Source organism: Mus pahari, chromosome 6 (genome assembly GCF_900095145.1).
Source record: "Mus pahari chromosome 6, PAHARI_EIJ_v1.1, whole genome shotgun sequence".
NCBI lineage: Eukaryota > Metazoa > Chordata > Mammalia > Rodentia > Muridae > Mus > Mus pahari.
In genome coordinates, this window is record NC_034595.1 from 58,829,604 (window position 1) to 58,840,368 (window position 10,765).

At 54.1% G+C, this 10,765-nt stretch overlaps 1 protein-coding gene across 2 annotated transcripts in view; it reads right to left on the reverse strand.

Annotated features, from left to right (window-relative positions):
- Positions 1-2,316: 2,316 nt before the first annotated feature.
- The window catches only part of Podn (podocan), an 18,344-nt gene continuing 9,895 nt past the window's right edge, over positions 2,317-10,765 (reverse strand). The window contains exons 8-13 of one of the 2 annotated variants that reach the window (XM_021200318.1): positions 10,146-10,302; positions 9,725-9,840; positions 8,815-9,472; positions 6,459-6,607; positions 5,324-5,536; positions 2,317-3,259 (exon numbers count right to left, since the gene is read on the reverse strand). In XM_021200318.1, the coding sequence (XP_021055977.1) occupies positions 5,350-5,536; positions 6,459-6,607; positions 8,815-9,472; positions 9,725-9,840; positions 10,146-10,302 (1,267 nt within the window). In that variant the 3' untranslated portion in view covers positions 2,317-3,259; positions 5,324-5,349. The remainder of the gene's footprint in view (positions 3,260-5,323; positions 5,537-6,458; positions 6,608-8,814; positions 9,473-9,724; positions 9,841-10,145; positions 10,303-10,765) is intronic. The other variant, XM_029539895.1, reaches the window with a different exon arrangement.

Genomic DNA, 10,765 nt, shown 5'->3' on the forward strand with positions numbered 1-10,765 from the left:
ACCTGACACAGGCAGGCACGTTCTACCCTGACAGGCTAGTCAGTCGTTGATGAGAAAGTGTATCAAAACAGAGACAACCACATGCAGAGGCCCGTCAGCAACTACGGCTCTTATGGCCCAGGACCTAGCTGTGACAATTTCTACTACATGAGCACACAAAGGCACCTGGTAGGGTCTTTGCCTATACTTTGTGGGCCTGAGAGCTAAAACCGCTCCCCGAAAGAACAGTCATAGCCGGGATGCTCATTCAAGTCTTTGGAGTCTCCGCCCCACTGTTCTAATAAACAAGGCAGCCTGCTGCAGGGACCAGTGAAAGAGGGCTCTGCCTTCTCCAGGGTCCCCACGGCCACAACAGCTTCCAATTCATGAGATAGAACAACAGTGTCCCTGTTGCTGCCCCAGCTGTGTCCAGGCCAGGTCAACCCTGCCCCACCCCACAGCATGTGGTTTTTAACTCAGTAAGGGCTGGCCCATCCCAGGTCTGAGACCTGCTGCCTTCACATGTTACAAGCCTGTCCGTTTCCGTCCACCAGACCTCTCATCTAATATGGAGACTGATGTCCACTAGGGCTGGGAGGCCCAGTGGGTACAGCCCAGTCAGCCTTCCCTGAGATGGGTGGGCAAGGTGGGCCATAAAGAGAAAGACACAGCTTGGGATGCTCCAGCCAAGGGACTAGCAGTACCTTGGGGTCAGAACTCTTTGTGGCAAAATGGAACAAGAATCCCCAGTCCCTTCCATGTTTGTGATAACGTGATAAATAAAAGTCCATTTTTTTTCAAGACTTATGGATGTGACAGACTATGTGTTTTGCTTTGTAAGGCAGGGCTAGCTACCCATTATGTAGACTCTACTAGTAGCTACCCTCCTGTTCCTGCCTCTTCAGCTACTGAGATAATAGGCCTGAGCCCCACTTTCCAGTTGAGACCAGTCTCTGAGCAGCGTTTCTTTGTTGAGCTAATCCAAGCTGACAGCATAGATCAGTCTGTCCTGGTGGCCACGGTGAGGTCAGGCCCGTCTGAGCTGTGCCAGGCAGGAGACAGAGTATAGACAAGCCCACCCCAGGCTACCTCTACAGGCCTGGCTGTAGCGGCTGCTGTGGACAGACTTCCTTACCTTGCTCAAAAATCAGCTTGGTCTGGACCCTGGCCCTGAAGTCAAACCTCAGCAAAGGAAGACATCTCCACGGAAGGAAGCTGCCCTTGGTTAACGGTTTGCCTTGGAGAAGGGCCTGGCCCAAAAAGCCTAAGAGACAGAGATCGTACAACCTGTTCTAGGTGGGATTGGAGGTGGGGGTGGGGGTCTGGGTAGGGGTAGGGGTATAACTCTGTGGTCTGGAGGGGTTGTATACCAGGCTCATGAGTATGTGAGACCCAGGGAAGAGATGGGCTTCTCCAAGAACTCACACCCTCACCTTTAAGCCATATCTGCCTTCCTCCTTCGAGTGTAAAGACTCCAGGAAGGGCCTCAGCTCTAGGACACCCCCTCCCATGCTACCACTCTCTATGGTTCTTTCATGGGCCCACATGGCTATCCTTCGTTGACTGATTGCTGACCATCTGGGAAAGCTCAAGAGTCCAGCCAGTGACTTTCCCCTTCATGTGCATGAGCTTTGTTGGCCTTCGGAGTCTCTCCTCTAAGGAATCCAGCTGCCTCTCCCTGCTAGGACTCTATAGTTTGGTGAACTTGACAGATGTCCGCACACCTCTGGGGCAGGGAGATTCCCTCGGCCATTTAGATCCAAATCACCGCTAGGTACCACCTCCCTGCAGCTTTCAGCCCAACCCCAGCTCTCCCTCATTGGGGTGGCATAGTGGCCGTGCCCCTCACCTCGTCCCTGGGAATACCTAAAAAAGACCTTGTCCCCCAGATCAGCTCTGTAAGAGCCCTCAGACCTGCCTTCCGCCACCTCTCTGCTTGGACAGCACAAACCACCCAGTAACATTAGTAACAGTACCTCCATGCAAAGGTGACTTTCCAGGTGGGTTCTAAACAGCCCAGGGCCGTGGGCCATCTGTTTGGAGGTTCAGCTTGGGGGTGGGAGGGGGAAAGGGGGGGTGGCAGGGGGAATGTGCAGGCCTGCATAGCAGTCCAACACTAAAGGCAGATGTCCGCCCAGAGAGTATATGTACGCACCAGGCCTTCCTGCCCTGCTACTATGCCCCATCCCTCCTCTGTCTGCGCCACTCCTGTGGAGCCCCTCAGTCCTAGCGCTGGCCCTCATTCCTCTGGTCAGGGGTGCCACTGGCTGGATCTTGCCCACCCTGAGCAGATGCCAGCCCTTCACCTGGAGGGAAGCACACACAGACACAGCACGGTTGCAAGGGCAGGGATAATACTTTATATTAGTTTTTCTGTAACAGGAAAAGAAAATCAGCTTTGAGATTTTTATCTTCATATATATTTTTTTTTCTCCTTAAACAAAACCAAAGGTACCCAGAACTTCCCTGCAGAACTGAAGACCAATACAGCAGCCGCCACCCTTCCCCCNCCCCNCCCCACCCCACCCCCACCACACAGTGCTGCCTCTTTCTCTCCCAAGCCTTCTTGAGGCTGTTCTCTGAAAGTGCCTGTGACCTGCCAGGGCACAACAAAAAGGGGCTCCCAGTAGTAGGAGTGCCCAGCACCTGGGGGGAGGAGGTGAGGCCCGTGGTCGAAGGCAGAAAGTTCAAGTCCCCATAGGGAAGGCACGAAACAAAAGCCAGCTTTTGTGTTTCAAAGAGTGAAAAGCACCGGGCCACAGAGCAAGGAGACAACCCTGTGTCTCCAAGGGAGGGACCAGAGGATAAGGCACATGGCCAACTGTTTCCCCGGCCAGAGCTGGCCAGAAGCAAGAGCTTTTGGTAGCATAGGTCACTGTGTGTAAGTGAATAGGGGAGAGGGTAGCTGCCTGAGTCTACCAGGCCAGTGTGGACTCAGAGGTCAGGGTGTGTGTGTGTGTGTGTGGTGTGTGTGTGTGTGTGTGTGTGTGTGTGTGTGTGTGTGTGTGTGTGTGTGTATCAGTGTGAGATTGTGCAGAAAGCCAGTTTGGAAGGTCACATGCAGCTGGCTATCTACGTGGCCAAGCTGGGGGCGTGGCGGTGAAGTGGTATCTGCACGTGTCTGACTGTGTGACACATTGCTGGAAGGGGTGGGACACGAGACTGTGTTCAGCCCGTGTGACTTTCTGGTGCCTCTTGGGCTCAGCGTTGAGTGTGTCAGAAGGGGGTGCTCATGGGGCACAGGCCTGGGCTTCAGAAAGGAGTCCGGTAGTCCATCATCCTGTGGAACACGTTGGAGAGTCAGGACTAGCTACCAACCAGCCTTGGGTGAAGGGGATCAAAGGAAGGGGGCGTCGGAAGCCAGGCTGCTGTGAGTGGGAACAAGGAGGAGCCCCTGGGAGTGTAGAACCAGGAGGTTCCCAGCCCTGAATCCAGAGCTCCCTGGGGCTTCTTCCCGCAGTCCATTCAGTTGACTTAACCATGGCCAACATTCCACAGTGCAAGAAGCTTCTCCCTCACCCCAGAACTCCATGGTCCTTTTCATGGGATAGCAATCACCCTTTCCTGCTGACCCCTGGCTTTTAAGGACTGTGCCTCAGGACAGAGACTGTACCTCCATGGCCGGCCCTGGGAGTCAGGTTTGCCCCTCCAGGCTCACAGCCCAGTCACAAATCCTGCTCTCATTAGTGGACACCCTGTCTCCATCATCCGTCCACATAGCTGTCACTATACATCAACAACCCCCCACTCCCAGCTCCTCTCTGTTTCACATTCTACTTCAAGTCAACATCCTCACTGTGGCATGGCCACATCCTGGTCTCATAGCTCCCAGCACATTCCCTGAAGCCCTACCTAACCTTAGCCCCTCCGACCACTGCTCTCTGCCTGGACACTTGCTATCACCTCCCAGGTTTCAGCTTCCTCCCCATGCCTCTGCTACCAACACGTCCATCCGCCCCTCCTTACCAAGCCTAGTGCCACAACCTGAACAAATAGCAAGCCATAAATGAATCCAATTCTATGCCTAGCTTCTCCCACCGCATGGATAGAAAGCCAAGGTCCTTGGGCTGATGGGATTTGGGAACCAGCCATCAAGCCAGTAGACTGCCTGTGACAGCAGTCACTCAGCTCCCTGGCCCTCCTTCCACACTGGGACAGTTACCAACCTCCTGCAATCCTTCCGGCATCCCTCATGCCCATGCTCCTCATTGGGCTACCCTCCCTCCACAGCATATCCCATGAGCATCCTTGCCACCAGTGCCAAAAGGAGTGCCAAACAGTTTTACCTGAGTTTTACATGGCCTCCCCTCAGCTACTGCCAATGCACTCCCCGCATTCCCAGTCGTCCTCTCCACCCCCACCCCTCTCTCAGTCGCTCCTTATGACGTCACAAGGATTCCGTGTAGATGCGTTCAGTTATGGACAGCAGTGCCTACCTCCCTCGGGCTCTGAGTACTGAAGCAGTTTGAGTCCCCCATCCCCCACTTCTAGATATATGCATGTTATTGCCTATGCTACTGATTGTCTTGGACTAAAGTATGTACACATGTGTAGATGCTTGTGTTACATGTATGTGCAAACTCCCTGTGTATTAACTGCCTATGGCTGTCCCCTCCCTCCCTGCCCTAGACAAGCTCTTCTAGTCCCCTCAGTGTCTATCCCTATCTCAAAGCCTACAGTGACGAGATCCCCATCTCCAGCCCAGGCCTCTCCTCGGAGCCCCAGACTTAGGAGTCTCTGTACTCCAGTGTATCTCCCAGCACAGTACTCATCTCCCTGAGCTAGAATGAATGCCTTAGAACAAACTGGCTTCCATGGGCATGCAGACACACACATACACACACACACACACACATATACACACATACACACATATACACATACATACACACACATATATACACACATATACACACACATTCATACACACACACATATATATAAACATAGATACATACACACATACACATACACACATACATTCACACATACACAAACATACATACACACATATATACACACATACACACACATACATACATACATACACATACATACATACATACACACATACACATACACACACATATATACACACATACACATACACACACATATATACACACATATGCATACATATACAAACATACACATACAAACATACACACATACACACACACATACATACCTCACATGGTGCAATCCTACATGCAAACGAAATGACAGGTTTTCAAAATGAAGAGATAGAACAGAGACAGGATGAAGCTGACACACAGAAAGCCAAGGCAGGTCGGGGACAGCGGGGAGTGGTAAGAGGAGCCTTCACACCGCACAGACCACCCACCTGGGTTGCATCCATGTCACTTTGTCCTATCTCGCTTCCTCTTCCTCATCTTCCTCCTCCTCCTCCTCCTCTTCTTCCTCTTCCTCATCTTTGTGGCCACGGTCCTTAGAACCGTTACCAAACTCAAAGTTGCCTTCAATGTCCAAGACCTGCAGGTGTTTCAGCCTCCGGAAGGCGCTTTCCACCACGGAGCCCACAGCCAGCTTGTTGAACCTGAGTGGTGGTCCACAGGTCAGTGGCAGGAAGCCTGGCTGATGCCCTCACACCTACCCAGCTCAGAGGGGAAAGGGGCAGGGGGTGGTATTTGGAAAGTGCCACAGCAAGTTTGGAAGGCGGGGTGTGTGTGTGTGTGTGTGTGTGTGTGTGTGTGTGTGTGTGTGTGTGTGAAGAAGCATGGTGCAACCTGACAAAGACCTGTCAGGACACCGACAGCTTGGAGGAAAGGGGTGCAGAGGCAGGAAAGGTCTCCCTCTATGTGCAGTCACTGTAGTCACTTCAGGTACAGAGAGCCGCCTCTGCTGCCCTCCCACCCTAATCTCAAGATCTGCCTGGCACACAGGCAAGGCCTGGCTGAGCTGGTAAGGGAGGTACTCAGCCCAGCTCTGGAGGCTGAGTCACAGCACCCAGTGTCACCTCCCTGGGCCTGTCTTCTTTCTGATTTGGGAGGGTCGAGTTGGAATGAGGGAGGGGGGGTCTGAGAAGAAGCCAGAGTCTGTGAGGTTTGAGCTCTCTGAAGTCCTAACCCCGAGCCCCACGGGGCCCCAGGTGTCTGTGTTCTTGGCCTGACACCCGAGTCCCACCTGGCTGACAGAACACAGCTGTCACCCATGTCTTCACAGCTGGAGGTTACTAGTGAGATGTTCTCTGGGCTTCCTCCTGTACCACATTAGCATCCACAGCACCCTGCACTTGTCTTTAATGTTTCTGATGCCCACTAGCAGACCTGTGAGCCATTGAAGCCTGGCAGCGTATGCTCACCCTCGGGGACTGAGGTGGTATGGGCTTGTGGGGTCCTGCAGTGTACTCAGGGCTCCACACCCACACTCTAGCTGCCAGCTGTTCCCCCACGTCTCAGCTGTCCGTCTACTGTTATACGTGCTGTCGGGATGCGAGCAGGGCGGCAGGGACTTCCTACCTGAGAAAGATCCCCTTGAGGTTGGGAGTGGAGTCAAAGGCGTTGGCGGGAACGGCACTAATCTTGTTATTCTGCAGGTACAGATACTCCAGAGATGGGGGGAGCCCCTCAGGGACCTCTGTGAGCTGATTCCCAGCGATGTCCAGCAGCTGCAGGGGGGAGGGGGTGTCAAGGACTGCCCCCCCCCCCGTGCAGAGCACTTACCAGCCCACAGACTCCCACCAAGCCCCAATCTATCTCCTTGTCTAGTGAGGGGAGGGGTCTGACAACCACGGTTTCCAGGTGGGGAAACAGCTCAGCGAGGTTAATCCATTTGTAAGAAGCTGGAATGTGCTGAGCCAGACCCCACACACTTGTTCTAATTGATGTGGGTCCTGCCCAGTCCCTCCTGCCTTTGCACATGAAGTCATAGCCCAGCTGCCTGCATGTCACAAGCTTGTCACACAGGCTTTCCTCTTCGGTCTACCTGTCACTCCCATCAGATTTAAACACATCAAGATCCACACATGCAGGTCACATGTGTGGAGGTCAGGAAAGCGGGTACAAGGTTTATAGAAGCCCTGGCACAACCAGCAAGCCCCAGGCTGGTCAGGCTCTGAGTCACCTTGTGCCTGAAGCCCAGGAGCGATAGCCAGGGAAGTGGGGGAGGGGACCTGGCACACACTGGCTCTGCGGCCACCCTTGTTACCTCTCATATGTACCTTCTCCAGACCCACCCTAGTGCTATCCTGGGACAGGACGACATGATCTGTTCGCTCCTTCGTCATCTTGAGAAGCTGGGATTCAGGGTCATCCAACAGGCTCACATCCCACACACTTGGTAAGCTAGCATCAGCATTGCACTAAAGCCCAGAACTTCCAATTCTGTCACCTCCTCGGGCCCACAGGGCCTGTTTCCCATTTTGTCTCCACAACCATTGGCACCGTCCTCAGTCTCCGCTCTGTCAGTCCCTCCCTCATTCATTCCAGAGACACTTGGTGCCCATGGGTGTCAGAGCATGGACTCCGCGAGACACCATCTCCACTCTCAGGAAGCCAGTCAGGCTGTGGAGATGGACCAGAGCCTGACAAAACAACCTTGGGCTTGGCTGTAATCAGGGAGTGGAGAAGGGATTCATCCAGCTCTGAGCCAGGAAATGCTTTCCAGGGCATTAGCACAGGGTGGATTTGAGGCAAAAAGAGCAAGTTGCCAGTCAGAAGACTCAGTGTGAGGGGGAATCCCTGCTTCGAGGCTGGGGGGGGGGGAGGAGGTAGCTAACCTGCCTGTCCCTGCTAAAAGGTAAGAATGTATCTTAGGCAAGGTGACACTCAAGCTGAGTCCTAGATGTACCCTAACAAGAGTGGTGCTCCCTTCCTCATAGGATCCCCAGTCTGGAACAACGGTGTCTAGTACAAATATGGGGACTCTTCAAGACTTATGGAATGAATGAATGAATGAATGAATGAACAAAGGAAAAAACAAATAGATGTCTCCTGTAAGCAAGGCAGGTATTGTGCTTCCAGTAGAAGGGCCACCATGTGCTGGAACAGGAGCAGACAGAGGCTTGAAAACCCCAGCAGGGAGTCTGGCCTGGGACCTCAGGGAAGCAGGGAGCTATGGAAGACTGGACAGGAAGCTGTGTGAACAGGCACTTTGCAGGGGAGGTCCTAGGACAGTGAGGTCCGAGTGAGAAATACGGTGGCTTGGCTGGGACATAAGCAGCCTAACTGGAGAGCTGTAGCTGGGTTAGGTGGGTCTGGTGGGCTGCCTGGGGCAGGCAACAGAGACAAGAAGTATGCCAACGGTAGCTTCCAAGTTTCCCTGGTAGCTCTGACCCCCCCCTTAGTGACTTAGCCAATGTAGCAAGTCTGGTGGAGGAGAGACCCCAGCCAGGCCGCAGAGCCAACTTCTTCACCCCGCTAAGCTCAGGGTACCCTCCTGACTTCTCTCTGCCCCCCTCACCCCCCCTCNCCCCCCCCAGTCTCCCCAGCATGCTTTGAAAACACCCATCCTGTTGGCAATTCCCACCCAGCGGCCAATGGTGAGCACATCAGACTGAAATGTGGGCCCCTCCTTCTACCCTGTGGTGAACTGGCCTGGACACATAGAGACACAGGTTACTGTGTTCGCTGTGTCCTCTGCTCTTGAACCTATAAGTAGGTTGGACTGTGTGGCCAGGACCCTCCTACACTAAGGCCCGCCTCCCCGGCGTGTATCCAGTGAATAAGCTCAGTCTGGCTATCCCACCCGGAACCTGGCTCCTGGCAAAACTGTCACTCATCCTAGCCACTGAGTAGGCTTATCCTAGTAGGTCCACCATCTTTCCTCCTCCCTGTGCCCCCCCACCCACCCCCACATGGCCCAGTCCTGTAGTACCTGCAGACCAGCAAGGTCCACCCAGGCACGGGGTCCCAGGGCCCGGCTTCGCAGTCGGTTGCCTGTGAGGTAGAGCTCCCGAAGCTGGGCCATGCCAGCTAGTGCCCCACGTGCCAGGGCAGCCAGCTCATTCCGCTTGACCTTGAGCACATGCACGTTTTTCGGCAGGCCTGGAGGCAGCGTTTGCAGGCGGTTGCCAGACAAGTCAAGTGAACGCAGCAGGCGTAGCTTGCGGAAGGCGTCTCGGTGCATCTGTGGGCTGGTGATGCGGTTGTAGCTAAGGTTGAGCTCTTCCAGGAAGTAGGTGGTGGCAAAGTCCTCACGGCCGATGCCTGTAATCTGGTTGTGTAGGATCATGAGGGTGCGCACCCGGCGGGGCAGGCCGCTGGGCACACGTTCCAGTGCGTTGTTGTATAGATGCACTGTGTGGAGCTTCTTGAGGCCTTGGAAGGCCAGTGGGTGGATGCCCTTGGCCTGCAGCTGGTTGCTGTGCAGCAGCAGGTACTCCAGGCTGCGGATGGGTGTCAGCACATCAGCTTCTACGCTCTGGATGACATTTTTCTCTAGGTGCAGCAGGACCAGGCTGCGGGGAAGACCCGCTGGGACCCTCGACAGGTTGTTGCTGGACAAGTCCAGATACTCCAGGCTGGACAGCTTCCTGGAGAAAAGAGGAAACTGAGATGCTAGGCAGGAGACCACAGCCATCTGCAGTCTCAGCAGCCCTCGTCTATATACATGACTTGTTGCCAGAGACAGAAATAGCAACAGCCATAAACCCCAAAGATTCTCCAGAGAATGAGACCAAGGAAAAGCAGACACGTGACTGTGCCCAGCCCAGACAGGCTGAGACCACCGGGTATTGCACACTGCCGGTTAGTGATGGGGAGGATGCGGTGACACAGGGACCTACCAGAAGGTCTCGTTGTCCAGACCCTCGTCGGTCAGGTAGTTGTTCTGCAGGTACAGTTCCCGTAGGTTGCTCAGCTCACTGAAGGCCCCAGGGGGGATCTTCTCTAGCTTATTGTTCTACAAGGAAAGGTAGGGATGGGGCGGAGTGAGAGGCAGAGGCAAAAGTCAGGCCTCGGGGTGAGATGTGCGGAGGAGCCTGGGGGCTACCAGGAGGGGAGTCAGACCTGAGCATCTGGGTGCTCTGACAGCCCCCTCAAACCCACACTGACGGTCAGCTGCCCAGACTCCAGCCTGCTGTCTTAGTAATGTAATCTCCAATTCACACAGCATCCCCACACCCAACTGGGCCATACTCTTCGCTCGGCAGTTCTGTGCCTGGGACCTGGGTCTGTCTCTACCTCAGCTCCCCTCTCCACTCCCACCTTGAGGTGCAGTTTGTACAGAGCGGGTGGCAGGTGCTTGGGCACGTGGCGCAGGAAGTTGCTGGACAGGATGAGGATCTCGACGTTGCTGGAGCCGTTGAACATGTTGTCCGGCAGCCCGGCATCTGCTAGCTTGTTGTTATGCAGGTACACAGACCTGCAGGATTGAGGTACAGTCCTCACCCCACCAGGGCTCCCTGGCCATAAGCTAGCTTTGTCGTGTGCCTTCAAACTCCTACTCAAGCTGAAGTAGGGCCCAGGGTACTTTTCTACCCTCTTAACCCAGGGATACTGAATTAAAGAACTTCAGAGCCCCCACATGGACAGGAACAGGGACCAAAAGCTCAACACCCTGCCAGAAGACACCACATAAATTTACAGCAGAAATAGGACTTCCTGGTCCAAGGCAGGCACCTGCATCTGAAGCCCTGTGTAGAAGTCCTGGGAGTGGCCATACCTCCTTTAGCAGCTTCAAAGAAAGGCACCTCTGCCTGTGGGAGGGGCTTTTTCTACCTAGACCCCTTTCCATGCATATGTTCTTCTTCTTTTTTTTTTTTTTTTTTTTTTTTTTTTTTTTTTTTTTTTTCTCATTTTTCCCTGCCCTCCTTCCTCTTGGAAGC